This window comes from Mercenaria mercenaria, chromosome 3 (genome assembly GCF_021730395.1).
Source record: "Mercenaria mercenaria strain notata chromosome 3, MADL_Memer_1, whole genome shotgun sequence".
NCBI classification, from domain to species: domain Eukaryota; kingdom Metazoa; phylum Mollusca; class Bivalvia; order Venerida; family Veneridae; genus Mercenaria; species Mercenaria mercenaria.
The window spans coordinates 36,209,586-36,231,733 of record NC_069363.1 but is presented as its reverse complement, the minus strand read 5'-3'; the positions used below and the strand labels follow the sequence as shown (position 1 = coordinate 36,231,733).

The following is a 22,148-nucleotide window of genomic DNA, read 5'->3' as shown; positions in this document are numbered from 1 at the left end:
TAACTGAGTCAGAGACAGGCATCAGTCTCTTAAGAAAAAATAGAAACGGTATCAAACTCTGTTTTGGGAGAACTGGCCTGTATACATAATACATCTCATAATGTTGTTTGTATGGAATATTAATGGAAAACTCATATTGTCCAATAGAGTTTGGTACCAACCCATTTCCCTGCAAAGATACAAGAAACTTTATTTATAGTCTGACAGTTTAAAAGCTCAAAGCTATTTCCAGACATAATGATAGCAAAAGAGTTTGATACACCCCCTATGGTCTTAATCATTCAGTTGATTCCTTTATTTGTCAATTATTGTTTGTTTGTTTCTAAATCTTCATGTACTACAGCACAATGTACTTTAAAAATCAGTTGTGTTACCTTAGCCTTTCATTCCCACAGACCTGCCCACTTAGCTAAGGAGTAGGCCTTTTTCAACCTCAGTTAAATGACTGCACAGATCTCCAGATTGCCATAGTGTTCAGGGCAGACAGTTACCTCTCCCTAAATATGTACATAGACCTCCATATTTGGCTACCTCTATCAGGACTTAGTCAGATGGCAGCATGTCAGTACATGCAATCAGCAGTTTAGATGGAATAGAATGTTTGACTAACCTAACCCTAGACTATACAGTTAATAATCTGTATACACCTTTTTGATGTTTATGCTGAGGATAGAGGGGCTGCTACCATGGTGTTGAGTGCAGCCTTGACAACTTTGATGGCAGAAGGATAGAAGAGTAACCACCTCAAAAGAGTGGTAAAGTGTCTGCTTTGAGTGTGAGAGGTCTGGGGTTCGATCCCCGGCCACGTCATACCAAAGACATGAAAAATGGTGCTGATGGCTCCTTTGCTTGGCACTCAGCATTTTAAGGGTTGTACCAGGTGGTAATATAAGCACAGGTAAGTATCTGTTAATGGATAGCTAGTTTGTCACACAAGAGTTTTGTAGCTTGTGTTAAATGTTTATTATGTGCAACGTTAAATAAAGCTTACCTCTACCTTTAATTTTGCCCCACGTGGTTCTGGGACGATCTGTGTATGAAAAAAATTGGAACCACTGCCTTACCCTTGCATGATCGTAAGAGGCGGCTAGTAGGGTCATAACACATGGTTTTGCAGTAACTCTGTGATTCCAGCAGGTATACAGATTTTGATTCCATACCTCATGTTTTTATTTTGATGTAAATGAGATGTGGAACCAAAATTTGTAGTCCTGTTTGGCGCCATATAACCTATACTGTGTTGGTGCACCATAAAACCCAAATAAATAAATAAATACCTTTAACTTTTACCTTTAACACATGGAAATATTTATCTTTTTTTAATTTGTTACTTTCAGGTGAATGATGTTACTATATTTGCATATGATTCAAAACAGTTTGCTGATCAAGATAAGGATAAACAGTTTGCTCAGACTTTAGAGAAATACCCGCTGAGATTTTCATTCCAAGATGGTCGAATTGAATCTGTGTGCCCCGCTGAGAAGGAAGAAGCATGGGCTGTTAACATTAAGAAAGGAATATTATCGTCATTACAGAATTCAATGGACAGCTTTGATTTTAATCATAAAGGGTCTGAGGTAAGCTAAACAAGCATCCCGCTTGTCCTTATGCTAGACTGGAGGCATTTTTTATGTAACTGTTTCCCCTTTAATTATGTCATAGATTATGGTCAAATATATAATTTTCTTCAAAGTGTATTATCAGTTTCTAGATCTGGGTATCACAACTTACATTTGAATCTTGGTATATCAGGATATTTAATTTTTGGTCTGTACTGTGTAATGTATTGCCATATTTTTTAGGTCTAAGTCTACAGAACTATTTCTTGCTATATCAGAAATATGGACTTCATATTAACCCTTAGCCTGCTGGTGGCAAGTGATTTTGCCTTTGCGACCAGTGCAGACCAAGATCAGCCTGCACTGATGCACTGTTCGCTATTCAGTCAGTAAATTTTCAGTGAACACCCCTTTAAATAGCAAATGGTATTGCCCAAATTGAATGATGGACCAGTCCATTTTAGAAATTTAGCAGGCTAAGGGTTAAGTAAACATTTTTCCTGCTGTATGTTAGCAACAAAAAATAGATCTCACTTTTTGTTGAAAATGTTTGAAAGAAATAAGTTAACTCTTACCCTGCTTAATATCTATAGTGAACTTGTCCATCTTTCAATTTGGACATTACCATTAATTGTTAAAAGGGGTGCTTACCAAAAGATACTAACTGAATGGCAAACAGTGCAGATCTTGATCAGACTGCATGGATGTGCAGGCTGATCATGATCTACACTGGTCGCAAAGCCAGAATCAGTCGTGTCCAGCATGATAAGGGTTAAATTCATAGAGGTTTGTTTGCAGTGTGATATCGAAATATATCTTCACCGATACTAATAAATACTTCTTTGCTTTTAGTAACAGTTGAAGTTACATTTTTACTGACTTAAATTTATTGGGTACTTATGGAATATCTAAAATATTCTGGTAAATATGATTTTTGTTAAGGTACATACTGAAATCAGACAAAAACTGCATGCATGGTACAAGTTAATAGTGCACATTCCTATCAGTTATATTATTTTTGAGTAAAACTAGGAAAACTCATGTAGCAGTTTGACAAAGTATGATACATTTCTGTTACTCACTGTGTATATAAAATTATATTTCCCAGAATGCTTAATATGTAAACTCATTACCTAAAACCCACTTCATTCAGGCAATCAAAATTGCACTTTTTTGTTTTTAACCGTTAACCTGCTGGCGGCAAGTGATTCTGCCTTTGCGACCAGTGCAGATGAAGATCAGCCTGTACATCCATGCAGGCTGATCATGGTCTGCACTGTTTACTATTCAGTCAGTAAATTTTCAGTGAACACGGCTTTGAATAAGAAGTGGTTCTGCCAAAATGGAATGATGGACCAATCCATTTTAGAAATTTAGCAGGGTAAAGGTTAATTTTCTGGTTTTTACCATTTTTCCATATTTGCAGAGTGATGTAACTGGTAAATGTGACACTGAGTACACAGTAGCACAGAGAGGATGGCGGACACTCAGCATCAAGAAATCTAAGGATCTGTCGTCATGTTCACATAGACAAGGCTTTAGTAGTGCCGTACAGACAACTCCATTCAGAGTATCCTCTGTAAGTATTTGTATGTTTGAGACCATCTGGATATTAGCTCAGGTAGAGCACTAGTCTGATATTTAGGATTGGCACCTGTTCTTTTTGATGATGTATCTAAACTTTAAACACTAAAGTCATTCCCACTCCCCTTAGTCAGGTAAACTGACTGCCATGGCATAACTGATACATATTGTTGAAAAATATCATAATGAAGCAAGCAAACTGCATGTTTAGAAATATTAGAACTTTTTAATGTTGTACTTGAGGGTGTGGTTTGATGGTTTCACACAATCTTATGTCAATCACACGAATAATTAAGCTTTAAAAACTGTCATAGGTATGCTATAGTTGCTTCCATTAAAGATGACTTTGTCTATTTAATTTTGGAGAAAGGACATTTTTGCTTGCCTAATTATTTTTCAAGACTATGGCTTGCCAATCAAAGACATTCTGTTGCCTTCTGTGACAGTAAATTTGCACAGTTTTTCTTCTTTTTTTGTTTTATCCTGCTCAGTTTGTCTCCTACAAAGTATTTTCTTTTCTTCTCAAATAATGTGTCTCCTACAAAGTATTTTCTTTTCTTCTCAAATAAGAAAGATTAACTTGTCACTTGTAACAGATATGTACCAATATATATCAATTTAATGGGAACATAAAAAACAATATATATATTCAAATACTTCTTCCTTTTGAAACCTTTGTTACCAAGTGGTGAAAGCCCCTGACTTTGAATCAGTTGTCCCTCCTTGCTGTAGGTTCCAAACCTTGCTAGGTGTGTAACATACCTTGAAATCCCGAAAATAAGCAGGTTTTGAAAATAAGCCAGTATAGAATATAAGCCACTATTTCACTACAGGTAAAAAGGGCTCATAAATAAGCTGCACTCAAAAATAAGCCGTCCAGTTTTTTTTATCAGTAATAGTATCAGTGACTTTGTTAGGACACTGTATAAGATAGCAAAAGTTACCAACGTGTACATAGCAGATTTATTTCCACATGTTATGATGTAATAGCAATAAAACATACTTTGGAATAAAAACACTTAAAACAATGCATGTTGTGCTGATTTTTGAAACCCTGGACAAATTGAAACTTTAAAAAAGCAATAAAGTTCTTGCATCGAACACTTATTGTCGCGTCAGTTCTACTGATAAACATGACCGGTCTTTATAACACAGTGCAGTGTTTATCACGTATTCTCGTAAGTTATTCATACTCGTTGGCCGATTAAATCATAGATGTATTTGTTTGTTAGGCCAGACAAAACTTTTCAATGGGTAATTATCTGTTAGCATCGGATTATTTTCATTAAGAAATTGTAACAAATTGTAACAAAACTGGTATGTCAGAAGAATAAATATTTACCAATGTTGATGTTTTTACTAAAAAGCAAAATATATGACATCCATATCTTCAGTATTTCTGTACTCGAAAATGCACCAGTTTTTAAACGGTTACTGAATATATGTACTCAAAAGTTCGCCAAACTCAAAAATAAGACGGTCTTGATAATAAGCCACCAAATCCTTACGAAAATTTAAAATAAGCCGTGGCTTATTTTCGGGATTTCAGGGTATTTCATGTGAGGAATCTGGTTTACAAGAAGCCAGAGTTTCCCTTCTTTCCTGAAATTTTTCCAGGAGCAGCATTATGTTTTCCATTACCATAAAACAGCTTGAATGTTCCCATGTTACCAAAAGTGTATTTTCCTTTAAAAAAATAACACAAAAAAAACACCCAGTAATTCTTTCTTTTAGGGCATCAAATCTCTGCCTATCATGAAGGAGACTCACACTTGTGACCAGGAAGTGAGCACAGCAGGAGTTCTGACAAGCTCTGTTTGCCATGAAATGCATACACTGCGGCCTTTCTCCAAGGAGAACAGTGGCGCCACCACAGAGGTCACTCAGAAAATGACATTTGTTCAAGAAAGAAAGGGTACCAGCCATGATCAAGGTAAATTACCATAAAACTGTTTACAGTTAAACATTGATTGCTCGAGCTTGCAAATTGCACATGTTATCCAAGGGTTTGAGTGATTGCTCTAACTGCTTATTGCAGATGGCTGCTTCAGACAAGTTGAAATTTTAACAAATGAGCCGTACCGAAAGAAAACCAACATAGTGCTTTTGCAACCAGCATGGATCCAGACCAGCCTACGCATCTGCGCAGTCTGGTCAGGATCCGTGCTGTTCACCTAGGTTTCTCTAAATGCAATAGGCTTTGAAAGCGAACAGCATGGATCCTGACCAGACTGCGCGGAAGCAAAGCAAAGCAAAGCAAAGCCACTATGTTGGTTTTGTCATGGTGTGGCTCAAATAATTAATTTGGAAAGGGAGCTGACTGGCTGCTTAACACAGGTGGCTGCTAAAACAGGTTCCTCTGAATATTGAACATATTTTGAACTCAGAAAAGTACTTTTATATTAGTGATATCAAGTTAAAAGTGAAACGACTGTTATTGAATTAAACTGAATTGACAATGTAAAATGTTACAGGAAGGTTTTAGTACATTTGCACTTTTAAATTTCCCTAAAGCAAATTTCCCACACTTTAACAAAAAAAATTGCCTAAGATAAAAGATATTGTTTTTGAAGTGTACTTTCCTCCTTATCATTAACTAAGTATCTGGTTGACCATTCCAGGACACATATACTTGTAATTTCTTTAAAGTTAATTGATGTACATGTACATATTTAGAGCATAAGTAATTAAATAATTGCTTATGACCAATATTTCTAAAACATGTCAATAACATTTCCACAATGAATGGATAAAATGTAGTTACATTATAGAATGTGAACTTTGCCCATGGTAAAAACATGATCGTTTTGTTTATTTGCCCCAATTATTGCTTGTCTTTAAGTGTTGTGGTCCAAAGTGAAGTGTTCTCAAGTGTAATTAGATTGTCTTGGTACTGTTATTTTAGAAAGTGAAGAACAATCTAAGCCAGTTGTATGCCTCTTAATTGATGGTGAAGTTTTTCAATAGTTTTGTTTTGTACCTTGGAGTGTATGAACTCAGGGGATAACTTCATTCTTAAGAAGGTCCCTCCTTTACTCCCATAGAAAATAATTATCAGCTATATTTATTGAAAAACAATGTTGAACACTCTGCTAAAATACTCTTGTGATCATCTTGATGTAAGCATATGGTACAATTCCCTTGAGATTATCTTAATGTATGCATATGGTAGGATTCCCTTGAGGTCATCTTGATGTAAGGATATGGTAGGATTCCCTCGAGATCATCTTGATGTATGCATATGGTAGGATTCCCTTGAGATCATCTTGATGTAAGCATACAGTAGGATTCCCCTGAGCTCATCTTGATGTAAGGATATGGTAGGATTCCCTTGAGATCATCCTGATGTAAACATATGGTAGGATTCCCTTGAGGTCATCTTGATGTAAGCATATGGTAGGATTCCCTTGAGATCATCTTGATGTAAGCATATGGTAGGATTCCCTTGAGCTCATCTTGATGTAAGCATATGGTAGGATTCCCTTGAGATCATCTTGATGTAAGCATATGGTAGGATTCCCTTGAGGTCATCTTGATGTAAGCATACAGTAGGATTCCCTTGAGGTCATCTTGATGTAAGGATACGGTAGGATTCCCTTGAGATCATCTTGATGTAAGCATACGGTAGGATTCCCTTGAGGTCATCTTGATGTAAGGATACGGTAGGATTCCCTTGAGATCATCTTGGTGTAAGCATATGGTAGGATTCCCTTGAGGTCATCTTGATGTAAGGATATGGTAGGATTCCCTTGAGATCATCTTGATGTAAGCATATGGTAGGATTCCCTTGAGGTCATCTTGATGTAAGCATTCCCTTGAGATCATCTTGATGTAAGCATATGGTAGGATTCCCTTGAGATCATCTTGATGTAAGCATATGGTAGGATTCCCTTGAGATCATCTTGATGTAAGCATATGGTAGGATTCCCTTGAGATCATCTTGATGTAAGCATATGGTAGGATTCCCCTGAGCTCATCTTGATGTAAGCATATGATAGGATTCCCCTGAGATCATCTTGATGTAAGCATATGGTAGGATTCCCTTGAGATCATCTTGATGTAAGCATATGGTAGGATTCCGATCATCTTGACATAACTATACTCTAGGGTTCCCTTGAGATCATCTTGACATAAGTAGTGTTCCCTTGAGATCATCTTGAGATATGCATGCTGTAGAGTTCCCTAGAGATAATCTTGAACTTGGGTTCCTTTGTGGTCATCTTGAGATGAGTAAAATACAGGCTGTGTTTTTACAGGAATCACTATTGCCAGTATTGGTAAAAATCTAATTAACTGTTGATTTGGTTGGTTTTAGGCCTCACTTGTCTTCATTTTTTGAAATGAATTCAATTGTATTATGTATTATCATAATTTATCATGTACTTTTAAGCTGAATGTGGAGCACAAGAGGAGCTGTACTTTGAGCATGCACCGTCAGATATTGTGACTGACCTGAGTGCCAGAGAGGCCATTGACCTCCTGCTGGACCTTTGCCATACCACGGCAACAGAGGTGACACCAACCACTTCCCATCAGTTCTCAACCCTTGTATCCACTATGAAAAGAATAGATTTTGCTGGGCTTAGACGGGTATATAATCAAATGATGGAAGATAATTTCTGTCGTGATAACCAAGAGAGAGTCAGGTATGTAAAAAAAAAAAAAAATTAATGTATCAATGAAAAAGAATTTGTTTGGAAAGTAATTTACTAGTTTATCATTATGATGAATGTCACAAGAGCTGTGCCTTTGCCTTGCATTGACATCTTGAGCAGACGTCTACTTCACACATGCCATCCAAGTGGAAATAACTTTATGACATAGTTTCTGCCACCCGCACCATCCCCCAGTTGTTTAAGTTTATAAGTTTCTGTTACTTGTTTTCCTTGATATGATTACCCTTCACACCCCACCCCTACAGTATTTTTAGCTCGACTATTCATAGAATAGTAGAGCTATTGGACTCGCCCATGCATCGGCGTCCGCGTCCCGATTTGGTTAAGTTTTTGTATGTAAGCTGGTATCTCAGCAACCACTTGTGGGAATGAATTGAAACTTCACACACTAATTCACTGTGATAAATTGACTTACATTGCACAGGTTCCATAACTCTATTTTGTTTTTTACAAAATTATGCCCCTTTTTCGACTTAGAAATTTTTGGTTAAAGTTTTGTATGTAAGCTGGTATCTCAGTAACCACTAATGGGAATGGATTGAAACTTAACACACTTATTAACTGTGATAAACTGACTTACATTGCACAGGTTCCATAACTCTATTTTGCTTTTTTACAAAATTATGCCCCTTTTTTGACTTAGAAATTTTTGGTTAAGGTTTTGTATGTAAGCTGGTATCTCAGTACTCACTAACGGGAATGAATTGAAACTTCACACACTTGTTCACTGTCATGATCTGACATGCACAAAATAGGTCCCATAACTCTATTTTGCTTTTTTACAAAATTATGCCCCTTTTTCAACATAGAAATTTTTGGTTAAGTTTTTGTATGTAAGCTGGTATCTCAGTATCCATTAATGGGAAAGGATTGAAACTTCACACAATTGTTCACTGTCATGATATGACATGCAGTGCAAAGGGTCAATAACTCAACTTCGCACTTTACAATATTATGTCCCTTTTTCAACTTAGGAGTTTTTGGTTAAATTCTTATATGTAAGCTAGTATCTCAGTACCCACTTATGGGAATGGATTGAAATTTCACACACTTGTCCACTGTCATGAGCATATAAGCACTATGCAGGTTCCATAACCCTATTTTGCTTTTTTTACTAAATTATGCCCCTTTTTCGACTTCCTTATTTATTCATTTGACAAGGCTGTTGAATAGTCGAGCGTTGCTGTCCTGCGACAGCTCTTGTTTTTAGTTTTAGTTACTAATCTTTGGTTTCTTGGTACAGTGTATATGTTTACCCATCTTCCCACATTACTACCAAATCCTTTTATTTTTCCACATTACTGTCTCTCTCGTTTCTGTTTCAAACTCATCATCACACCCATCCCCAACAATATTACAACCATCAACAAATGTCCCTACTTTCTGAATGTGCTCTTGTTGACTTTTCATCTGTTGCAGCAAGCTTCAGAGTCTGCTCACAGCTCTTGTTTATCCTTTCATTTTTCTGTATCACAAAATGAACAAAATTTTGCTAATTTTTCTTTAAAAAAAAGAGAAAAATCCCATTGATTACTCTAATGAAGCCTTTTCGGTGAAACGTTGGAAAATTAAAATTGTAATAGTTTTTCGTGTTTGGTGGTATTTTTCTACTATATGCTAATTTTTCTTGTAACTTTTGGACATCTTGATGGAACTGAGGTAAGACTTTTATAACTCCAGTCAAAACAAAATTCAGTTCACAAGTTTTCGAGGAAAATTGTATATTTATTTATGAGTTTCATTAAAACTATTGAGATACATTCAGAGGTCATAACTTGAAGTTTGATGTTACCATGTGACATCATTAATGTTCATGGGAGACTAGTTAGCTTTGATGTCATGGTTACACCAGTCATTGAAATTAAATCCCAACAATTTTATCCGTATGAAATAGCCATGTTGGCTTTAAACACTAAATTCATAACCATGAAATTAATTAATGATTTCTTAAGAAATAACTTTTTTTGATACATCAGAGTTATTTTTTTCAACTTTTTGTTCCTTTTAAAACCGTTTTTTATGCCCCCACTTTGGGGCGGTGGGGCACATATAGATTTGCCCTTGTCCGGCCGGCTGTCCGTCCTTCCTAGAATGTTGTGTCGCGCCTAGCTTCAAAAGTATTTGACCTAGAGTCACAAAACTTTACAGGAATGTTGGTCAGCATGTGTAGTTGTGCACCTGGGGTTTTGCGTCCGGATTCATTCAGTTGGCCCCTGACTTTGTAAAAATTGGTCATTTAAATGTTGTGTCGCATGTAGCTCCAAAAGTATTTGACGTAGAGTCACCAAAGTTTACAGGAATATTGGTCAGCATGTGTAGTTGTGCACCTGTGGTTTCGCGTCCGGATTCATTCAGTTGGCCCCTGACTTTGTAAAAATTGGTCATTTTAATGTTGTGTCGTGCGTAGCTCCAAAAGTATTTGACCTAGAGTCACCAAAGTTTACAGGAATGTTGGTCAGCATTTGAAGTTGTGCACCTGTGGTTTCGTGTCTGGATTCATTCAGTCTTGTAGGAGTTATGGCCCCTGTCTTAGTTAAAAATTGGTCATTTTAATGTTGTGTCGCGCGTAGCTCCAAAAGTATTTGACCTAGAGTCACCAAAGTTTACAGGAATGTTGGTCAGCATGTGAAGTTGTGCACCTGGGGTTTCGCGTCCTGATTCATTCAGTATTGTAGGAGTTATGGCCCCTGACCTAGGAAAAAATTGCCATTTTAATGTCATGTAGTGGGGGCATCTGTGTCCTATGGACACATTTCTAGTTTTATGTTTTTTACCTACTCTATTTTTATCTTTACTCCACATCTTCCATTACTATCTTTTAAAACGTTGATAGTTATTTGCTTTATTTACTCAGTGATAATATATTTATAGAAAAAGTTTGATGATAATTTATCTAGAAGTGGCCTGTCTTTAAATTAGATTATACAAGTCATGAGATACTTTAGCCCAGCAGTTCAAAAGCATACCTTCAGATTGATTAAACATTTTTGAAAATTGAGGAAGTACAAGTATTTATAGTTTTTATTAGTTAGTAGTTTTCAGTAAAAAGAAAATTATGTGATTTATTGATTCTTGAAAGGATTTATGTTGTCTGTATGAAACATGTAAACCATTATTGTGCAAGTCATGCAGAAAAAGAGGTTCTATGAAAATTCCATTTAATGTTTATTTTCGTAAGCACAAAATTTAGTGATTTTGGCAGTTACAGCTGTATCAAGCGGATAGGAATAGGTGGATTTCAAATTTTAAACATTAAATGAATGGAAATTTGACTTATTTGTTGGCATTAATTTCTCTCAACTGCAAAGTCCATGAAAATTAGTCCCCCACAAAATTTAATGATTTTACAGTACATGTAGTAGCAATTCATTTTACTTACAAACACTTTTCAATTCTGATTGGAAAAACTAGTGAAAACCACTAATTCTCATGTGTTTCATAACTACTTACATATAATCTGTCAGTAACAAAGATTAAAAGCTGTCTTTAGAAATATAGCCGTAGTTTCCTGATATCCAAAACTTTTCTTTTCTTTTTGGTGGCATACAATCTGGAGGTTAGTGCCTTTAGTATTCTAATTCAACAATTTCTGTTTCTGTTGAATATGATAAAGAGATATATACCATACTAAATTAAAGTATAGACAGCTCTAGTACAATGTCTTGAAACTGGTAGCACCTTAGTGCACTAATTGGTCCCTATAGTAATTTACTGTACTATCAGGTAAAATGTACCTTTGTTAAATTGTACAATGATTTGATATCTGCCGCAGCAGTGTCCTCTGTTAACAGGTTTGACATTGATAGAGTGCAGTTAAGTTGGACAAATATTTAAAGATACAGTCAGCTTATAAAAATCTGAACACTGGGTCACTGTTTCATGTAAAATTATCATTTATCAGTCAAGGTTAGATATTCATCACCTGTACGAGTGATTGAGAGTGGTACTATCATCTGTGTCAGTTTTCTGTACATGTGCTGCATAGTTTTGGTTTCTTAGTGTCCTAGAATTTGATACCTTTTAAAGTTAGGGCATGAGGGGTCAGAAACTAGGTCATAAGGTCAAATCCGAGGAAGCTGCTCATTGTTTTAAGCCATTGCTTAAAGCTTAGAAATATAAATTGTAATTAGAATGTCGGAAACTGGTTCTGGTATAAGGCTGTGGCTTTAGTCCTTGAGCAGAATACCAGCAATGAAAAAAATGGTTTATTTTGTCATAAAACCCTTAATGACTACATTTAGAAAATATGTGCCTTCATTTGGAGGTTTTATCTTGTTTTTTCTTAGGTGTTGATATGCTTTTACAAGCCTTTGTTTTGCCTACTGTATAAATAAGCCTTTTCCTGGTATATTGCAAGACTGTTCTCTTCTACATAGCAAGTATGCTGCCATGTAACTGATTTCAGTCTTTGAAACATTGATGACTTATTTTCAAAATCAAAATTTACATTTTCGTTATTCTTTTTATCATGCTGAATATGCAAGGGAGGTAACTTTTGTATATTTTGTTTTTCAGGAGGTTCTATGTTGATGCTATACCAATGGTTGGTACAGAGGCTTCTATACAGCTGATGAAAACATTGATATCTAACAGTGATATCACAGGGACACAGGCTGATGTCTGGCTGGCTTCTATAGCTTTCATACAACATCCAACTAAACAGATGATTCAATATGTACAGGTATAACTCTAGCTGGTAGATTGCTTTGAAACCTTTCTGACTAAGATTTTATCAGCAGCCCAAACAACATATAATACAAATTAGACTATTGTGGTTGCTACATGTATGCAGCCATTTTAAATTATTTAAGGGAGACATTTTTACAGCAACATGCAAAAACTTTGATAATACTTCTTTTCAAGTTTTTGGAAGGTACAAAGAACCGTAACTCTTGTCTGGCATATTGCCTCTTGCAGGCCCTTATCAGACAAGCATATGCCCTGGCAGGTGATACTCTTCTTTACTGATGCCAGTTTAGCATTTGAAATGTGTTTTTAAATATCACAGGTGACAGAAAATGAAGTGCAATATCTTTAAATTATTTTTCAGGAATTGATTGGTCTACCTACCCTATCATCCAAAGTGTTACTGCCCCTATCTGCAATGGTACAGTCATACTGTCAGGTGAATCCATTATGTGGAGAGGTAAAGGAGATCACAGATTTCATTGACATTTTACAGAGGAACATTGGTGGAGGTTGCAAAGCTGACCAGAAAAATTTCCAGATGGTATGATTTTAAGATTTCATTATATATATCAGTCATTGTTTCTTCTGAGATTGCATGGGGATGATGAAAATTAATAGCTGGTAGATCACTGTGAATCACTTGCCCTTAAAGTTTGCAAGTTCAGAGTTCTTTCATGTTTAAAATCTACTTACGTTTTTTAGCTCACCTGTCACATAGTGACAAGGTGAGCTTTTGTGATCACGCAGCGTCCGTCGTCCGTGCGTCCGTCCGTGCGTCCGTCCGTAAACTTTTGCTTGTGACCACTCTAGAGGTCACATTTTTTGTGGGATCTTTATGAAAGTTGGTCAGAATGTTCATCTTGATGATATCTAGGTCAAGTTCGAAACTGGGTCACGTGCCTTCAAAAACTAGGTCAGTAGGTCTAAAAATAGAAAAGCCTTGTGACCTCTCTAGAGGCCATATATTTCATAAGATCTTCATGAAAATTGGTCAGAACGTTCACCTTGATGATATCTAGGTCAAGTTCGAAACTGGGTCACATGGGGTCAAAAACTAGGTCAGTAGGTCTAAAAATAGAAAAACCTTGTGACCACTCTAGAGGCCATATTTCTCAATGGATCTTCATGAAAATTGGTCAGAATGTTCACCTTGATGATATCTAGGTCAAGTTTGAAACTGGGTCATGTGGGGTCAAAAACTAGGTCAGTAGGTCTAAAAATAGAAAAACCTTGTGACCTCTCTAGAGGCCATATTTCTCAATAGATCTTCATGAAAATTGGTCAGAATGTTAACCTTGATGATATCTAGGTCATGTTCAAAACTTGGTCACGTGCGGTCAAAAACTAGGTCAGTAGGTCTAAAAATAGAAAAACCTTGTGACCTCTCTAGAGGCCATATTTTTCATGAGATCTTCATGAATATTGGTCAGAATGTTCACCTTGATGATATCTAGGTCAAGTTTGAAACTGGGTCATGTGGGGTCAAAACATAGGTCAGTAGCTCTAAAAATAGAAAAACCTTGTGACCTCTCTAGAGGCCATATTTCTCAATGGATCTTCATGAAAATTGGTGAGAATGTTCAGCTTGATGATATCTAGGTCAAGTTTAAAAGTGGGTCACGTGCCTTCAAAAACGAGGTCATTAGGTCAAATAATAGAAAAACCTTGTGACCTCTCTAGAGGCCATATTTTTCAATGGATCTTCATGAAAATTGGTCAGAATTGTTTATCTTGATGATATCTAGGTCACATGTGCTCAAAAACTAGGTCACTATGTCAAATAATAGAAATAACGACGTCATACTCAGTTCAGCACTGGGTCATGTGGGGATAGGTGAGCGATTCAGGACCATCATGGTCCTCTTGTTGATAATACTGGGAGGTACACAAGTAAATCTGTAAGTCTTTCTATGACCTTGACTGTGGTCATCATTTAAAACCCAAAGAAACATGGTCAAGACTGGAGGCATTTGTCAGTCTTTTTCAGCTTTTACTGTTAACATATTCAAAAAACCTGAAAATCTTTTTGTTTTAATTCACACAAATGATCATATTTGCCCAAGTTTTGCACCATAAACAAAAAATGAAACAGAGCTTTAGCCAGGGTTTTCCTTTCCTTTATTAATTCCATATATAGCAGTATTAGTATTTAGCTAACTGTATCTGTTTCTGTGCAACGTCATGTGACTTACAATAATCCCAAAGCAATGTCAACAGTAATGGCAAAAATGCACAGTTTGATAGTTAGAAGTCATATGATGTCATTTTTTTGCACTGATGTCACAGATGTCACTTTACACGCTACACTCTCTTGTACATATACTCTTTTATCATTTGAAATGTTATCAGTTTTAAAAAACATTGAGGTATGCAGGTTGCCATATTAAAGTTCACAGAATGACTTTATTCATAGACTTACGTGTATTTCTCTTGTTTTTATATATGTAAATGAGATTTTTTCATCATTATTTATGAAATAAAGAAAAATATAAGAAAGCAGAAACCCTTTTTTTTCATGTGATTTTTAGTACTAACTTATTAGCTCACCTGTCACATAGTGACAAGGTGAGCTTTTGTGATCACGCAGTGTCCGTCGTCCGTCGTCCGTCCGTCCGTGCGTGCATCCGTAAACTTTTGCTTGTGACCACTCTAGAGGTCACATTTTTTGTGGGATCTTTATGAAAGTTGGTCAGACTGTTCATCTTGATGATATCTAGGTCAAGTTCGAAACTGGGTCACGTGCCATCAAAAAGTAGGTCAGTAGGTCTAAAAATAGAAAAACCTTGTGACCTCTCTAGAGGCCATATATTTCATAAGATCTTCATGAAAATTGGTCAGAATGTTCATCTTAATGATATCTAGGTCAAGTTTGAAAGTGGGTCACGTGCCGTCAAAAACTAGGTCAGTAGGTCTTAAAATAGAAAAACCTTGTGACCTCTCTAGAGGCCATATATTTCACAAGATCTTCATGAAAATTGGTCAGAATGTTCACCTTGATGATATCTAGGTCAAGTTCGAAACTGGGTCACATGCCATCAAAAACTAGGTCAGTAGGTTAAATAATAGAAAAACCTTGTGACCTCTCTAAAGGCCATATTTTTCATGGGATCTGTATGAAAGTTGGTCTGAATTTTCATCTTGATGATATCTAGGTCAGTTTCGAAACTGGGTCACGTGCAGTCAAAAACTAGGTCAGTAGGTCTAAAAATAGAAAAACCTTGTGACCTCTCTAGAGGCCATATATTTCATGAGATCTTCATGAAAATTGGTCAGAATGTTCACCTTGATGATATCTAGGTCAAGTTCGAAAGTGGGTCACGTGCCTTCAAAAACTAGGTCAGTAGGTCAAATAATAGAAAAACCTTGTGACCTCTCTAGAGGCCATATTTTTCATGGGATCTGTATGAAAGTTGGTCTGAACGTTCATCTTGATGATACCTAGGTCAAGTTTGAAAGTGGGTCACGTGCCATCAAAAACTAGGTCAGTAGGTCAAATAATAGAAAAACCTTGTGACCTCTCTAAAGGCCATATTTTTCATGGGATCTGTATGAAAATTGGTCTGAATGTTCATCTTCATAATATCTAGGTCAAGTTCGAAACAGGGTCATGTGCGGTCAAAAACTAGGTCAGTAGGTCTAAAAATAGAAAAACCTTGTGACCTCTCTAGAGGCCATACTTGTGAATGGATCTCAATAAAAATTGGTCAGAATGTTCATCTTGATGATATCTAGGTCAAGTTTGAAAGTTGGTCACGTGCCATCAAAAAGTAGGTCAGTAGGTCAAATAGTGAAAAAACGTTGCGACCTCTCTAGAGGCCATATTTTTCATGGGATCTGTATGAAAGTTGGTCTGAATGTTTATCTTGATGATATCTAGGTCAAGTTTGAAACTGGGTCAACTGCGATCAAAAAATAGGTCAGTAGGTCTTGAAATAGAAAAACCTTGTGACCTCTCTAGAGGCCATACCCTTGAATGGGTCTTCATGAAAATTGGTCAGAATGTTCACCTTGATGATATCTAGATCAAGTTCGAAACTAGGTCACGTGCCTTAAAAAACTTGGTCAGTAGGTCAAATAATAGAAAAACCTTGTGACCTCTCTAGAGGCCATACTTTTCATGGGATCTGTATGAAAGTTGGTCTGAATGTTCATCTTGATGATATCTAGATCAAGTTTGAAACTGGGTCAACTGCGGTCAAAAACTAGGTCAGTAGGTCTAAAATTATTAAAATCTTTTGACCTCTCTAGAGGCCATATTTTTCAATGGATCTTCATGAAAATTGATCTGAATGTTCACCTTGATGATATCTAGGTCAGTTTCAAAACTGGGTCACATGCGGTCAAAAACAAGGTCAGTAGGTATAAAAATAGAAAAACCTTGTGACCTCTCTAGAGGCCATATTTTTCATGAGATCTTCATGAAAATTAGTGAGAATGTTCACCTTGATGATATCTAGGTAAAGTTCAAAACAGGGTTACGTACCTTCGAAAACTAGGTCAATAGGTCAAATAATAGAAAAAGCTTGTGACCTCTCTAGAGACCATATTTTTCAATGGATCTTCATGAAAATTGGTCAGAATTTTTATCTTGATAATATCTAGGTCAAGTTCGAAACTGGGTCACATGAGCTCAAAAACTAGGTCACTATGTCAAATAATAGAAAAAAACGACGTCATACTCAAAACTGGGTCATGTGGGAAGAGGTGAGCGATTCAGGACCATCATGGTCCTCTTGTTTTAAATTAGAGTACTATACATCTGTTTTTTATGCCCCCGAAGGGAGGCATATAGTTTTTGAACCGTCTGTCTGTCTGTCGGTCTGTCAGTCTGTAGGTCTGTCAGTCTGTCGGTCTGTCCGCAATTTTCGTGTCCGGTCCATATCTTTGTCATCTATGGATGGATTTTCAAATAACTTGGCATGAATGTGTACCACAGTAAGACCATGTGCAGTGCACAAGACCCAGGTCCGTAGCTCAAAGGTCAAGGTCACACTTAGACGTTAAAGGATAGTGCATTGATGGGCGTGTCCGGTCCATATCTTTGTCATCAGTGGATGGATTTTCAAATAACTTGGCATGAATGTGTAACACAGTAAGACGACGTGCAGTGCGCAAGACCCAGGTCCGTAGCTCAAAGGTCAAGGTCACACTTAGACGTTGAAGGATAGTGCATTGATGGGCGTGTCCGGTCCATATCTTTGTCATCGATGGATGGATTTTCAAATAACTTGGCATGAATGTGTACCACAGTAAGACGACGTGCAGTGCGCAAGACCCAGGTCCGTAGCTCAAAGGTCAAGGTCACACTTAGACGTTAAAGGATAGTGCATTGATGGGCGTGTCCGGTCCATATCTTTGTCATCGATGGATGGATTTTCAAATAACTTGGCATAAATGTGTACCACAGTAAGACGATGTGTCATGCGCAAGACACAGGTTCGTAGCTCAAAGGTCAAGGTCACACTTAGATGTTAAAGGATAGTGCATTGATGGGCATGTCCGGTCCATATCTTTGTCATCGATGGATGGATTTTCAAATAACTTGGCATGAATGTATACCACAGTAAGACGACGTGTCACACGCAAGACCCAGGTCCGTAGCTCAAAGGTCAAGGTCACACTTAGATGTTAAAGATCATTTTTCATGATAGTGCATTGATGGGCATGTCCGGTCCATATTTTTGTCATTCATGCATGGATTTTAAAATAACTATGCATGAATGTGTGACACAGTAAGACGATGTGTCACGCGCAAGACCCAGCTCCGTAGGTCAAAGGTCCTAAACTCTAACATTGGCCATAACTATTCATTCAAAGTGCCATCGGGGGCATGTGTCATCCTATGGAGACAGCTCTTGTCTATGAAAACATTTCTGACCTTGATGTCTACTGGATTAGTTGAATGAAAATTTAATGAAAACATTTTAAACTAACTTTGCAACCTTATAATGTTTGAGTGCAGAGGTGTATAGATTTTAAGGTTGAGTACTCTTGTTGTAACATTATATGTTAGGTGCAAGTAGATCCAAACAGAAAATATAAGAAAATTGGCCTGTGACCTCATGAATTGCTTAAGTAAACTGTGGTACTGTAGCCATTGATGCTTAAGTGAGTGGTGTGCTACTGTTTTATATAATTTTTAGATAAATATGAAATTAGATGACTTTTTATATTTGATAGATTATGATGACACTGAGGGCACTAGGTAACACAGGTCATGCAGAAATGGCAGTACCTGCCTTGTACACATGTATAGAGGGAGACAACTCTATGGACATCAAAGTTGCAGCAATTCAGGCATTCAGAAAACTGTCATGTGCATCAGATGTAAGTCTTCTTTTTAGTAATTTGTAACAGAGCTTTGTAATAGCCTTTCAGCATCATCCAGTCCAACAGACCTTGTAACAGTTTGATTTTGAAGGCATGAAATTTTGAGGTTTTGGTCAAAACAGTTACTTTATTGGGATATGAATTCATGGACTTCAACTTTTGAACATAAAACAAATCAGAATGTAGCTATTTTTTTCTAACTTATTGAGTTGATTGCAGATATATTGAACTATATAATAGGACATTATATACAATATTAAATCTACCAAGTAAAGAACATTTTTCTGACAACTCGCTTTGATGTTTCAGAGGAACAATTTGATGGGGATCTATCGTGACACAACTGCTGACTCCGAGCTCCGTATCAATGCTTATCTCGCTGTGATGAAATGTCCTTCATCTTACTTCATCTCTCAGATACAGGATACCCTCGCTGCAGAAGAAGTTAACCAGGTCAGTTAAAGTTGTAAATATAACTTTGTTCTTCAGTTGTAATCATACTAAATACTCGAATGTAGTCCATTTCAGTATATAGTACCATTTTCGTGCCAGATATTAGCTTTATTAATAGAAATGTCTGCAGGTGATTTAAAGCAACTTTATATTCTTCAAAGTTTGTGTCAAAACTGCTGGGTAAAATGAAAGTGGAAGTACTAAGTAGGTACTTCTTAATGTCTTCCTATACAATATCAGTGTTTTTTCATAGTTTCATTTGATCATATTTATGTCTCCCCCAGGAGACATATTGTTTTTGCCCTGTCCGTCCGTCCGTCCATCCTTCTGTCCGTCCGTCCGTCCGTATGTACGTCACACTTCATTTCCGAGCAATAACTGGAGAACCGTTTGACCTAGAACCTTCAAACTTCATAGGGTTGTAGGGCTGCTGGAGTAGACGACCCCTATTGTTTTTGGGGTCACTCCCTCAAAGGTCAAGGTCACAGGGGCCCGAACATTGAAAACCATTTCCGATCAATAACTAGAGAACCACTTGACCCAGAATGTTGAAACTTCATAGGATGATTGTACATGCAAAGTAGATGACCCCTATCGATTTTGGGGTCACTCCATTAAAGGTCAAGGTCACAGGGGCCCGAACGTTGAAAACCATTTCCGGTCAGTAACTTGAGAACCACTTGACCCAGAATGTTGAAACTTCATAGGATGATTGGTCATGAAGAGTAGATGACCCCTATTGATTTTGGGGTCACTCTGTCAAAGGTCAAGGTCACAGGGGCCTGAACATGGAAAACCATTTCCGATCAATAACTAGAGAACCACTTGACCCAGAATGTTGAAATTTCATAGGATGATTGGTCATGAAGAGTAGATGACCCCTATTGATTTTGGGGTCACTCTGTCAAAGGTCAAGGTCACAGGGGCCTGAACATGGAAAACCATTTCCGATTAATAACTAGAGAACCACTTGACCCAGAATGTTGAAACTTCATAGGATGATTGGTCATGCAGAGTAGATGACCCCTATCGATTTTGGGGTCACTCTGTCAAAGGTCAAGGTCACAGGGGCCTGAACATGGAAAACCATTTCCGGTCAGTAACTTGAGAACCACTTGACCGAGAATGTTGAAACTTAATAGGATGATTGGTCATGCAGAGTAGATGACCCCTATCGATTTTGGGGTCACTCCAATAAAGGTCAAGGTCACAGGGGCCTGAACATTGAAAACCATTTCCGGTCAGTAACTTGAGAACCACTTGACCCAGAATGTTGAAACTTCATATGATGATTGTTCATGCAGAGTAAATGACCCCTAATGATTTTGGGGTCACTCTGTTAAAGGTCAAGGTCACAGGGGCCTGAACATTGACAACCAGTTCCGATCAATAGCTTGAGAACCTCTCGACCCAGAATGTTGAAACTTCATAGGATGATTGAACATGCAGAGTAGATGACCCCTATTGTTTTTGGGGTCACTCCGTTAAAGGTCAAGGTCACAGGGGCCTGAACATTGATAACCAGTTCCGATCAATAACTTGAGAACCACTTGACCCAGAATGTTGAAACTTCATAGGATGATTGAACATGCAGAGTAGATGACCCCTATTGATTTTGGGGTCAGTCTATTAAATGTCAAGGCCACAGTGGCCTGTTCATGTAAAATCATTTTTTGGAAATAACTTGAGAACCACTTGACCTACAATGTTGAAACTTAATAGGATGATTGGACTTGCAGAGTAGATGACCCCTATTTATTTTGAGGTCACTTGATCAAAGGTCAAGGTCACAGAAGCCTGAACAGTGACGTGAGAACCACTAGGCCAGGAGTGTTGAAATTTAGCGGGATGATTGGACATGCCAAGTAGATGATCCCTATTGCAGCCAACCATCAGTGTCTCTTTGACTTTTGCTCCTAACCCCTATTGACTTCTTGCCTATAGGACTTTGCATTGGGGGAGACATGCGCTTTTTTACAAAAGCATTTTCTAGTTTCCTTATATTTTTGTTAACCCCATATTTTTGGTATTTTTTGATAGCCTATGGACAGACCTTCAAGACAAGCATAGTTTCGCAATAGGTGAAAGGCAGAAAATGCTTGTATCCAAATATGATACACTGTTAAAAACAATTTGTTTTAGACAATAATATGATCATAGACATTTAGTATGTCTAACCTATAATAGACAGTCCTTGGAATTTACAGCTGGTGAAATATACAAAACAACCCATCTCTTCTTGAAATTTGTGAGTATTCCCTCACTTATCAAAGATAGTACATCTTGCAGTTTCATCTACTGTGCTGCAGTACATTAAGTTATATATTGAATCAAAGCATATTAGCAATAAAAATAAACAAGAGCTGTCTGATGACAGCGCGCTCGACTATTCAAAAAATTGATTGAAGAATGGGGTCAAAATATCAACATAGATATTCAGACAAAAGAAAAATTGTCCAGTATTTGTGGATTTCGATAAGTCTTGCACTAAGTGGCAATATGTGAACCAATTTCAAAGTCCAAAAAGGGTCATAATTCAGCCAAAATAGATGTCAGTGTTATGTCCTCTTGCCTACAGATGGAAATCATAATGATAAACAAGTGTTCAAAGTTTAAAAGCTATATGTCAAATAGTTTTGACAAAACATGGACTTGTATGAAATCAGAACAGATTTTCAAGTTCAAAAAGGGCTGTAATTCAGCCAAAATAGATGATAGAGTTATGTACTCTTTCCTACAGATATAGACTATTATACTGAATAAGTGATAAAAGTTTCAAAGCCATAAATTATGTCAAACACTTTACACAAAATATGAACTGGTACGAAAAACTTAACCAAGATTTCTAGGTAGAAAG

General features: G+C 37.1%; 1 protein-coding gene across 1 annotated transcript in view; it reads left to right on the top strand.

Annotated features, from left to right (window-relative positions):
- The window catches only part of LOC123525831 (apolipophorins-like), a 68,801-nt gene that overhangs the window by 6,094 nt on the left and 40,559 nt on the right, over nt 1-22,148 (top strand). Inside the window, exons 4-11 of the mRNA XM_053538198.1 lie at nt 1,338-1,577; nt 2,986-3,138; nt 4,878-5,076; nt 7,534-7,789; nt 12,335-12,500; nt 12,870-13,049; nt 18,689-18,835; nt 19,148-19,291. Coding sequence (XP_053394173.1) covers nt 1,338-1,577; nt 2,986-3,138; nt 4,878-5,076; nt 7,534-7,789; nt 12,335-12,500; nt 12,870-13,049; nt 18,689-18,835; nt 19,148-19,291 — 1,485 coding nt within the window. The remainder of the gene's footprint in view (nt 1-1,337; nt 1,578-2,985; nt 3,139-4,877; nt 5,077-7,533; nt 7,790-12,334; nt 12,501-12,869; nt 13,050-18,688; nt 18,836-19,147; nt 19,292-22,148) is intronic.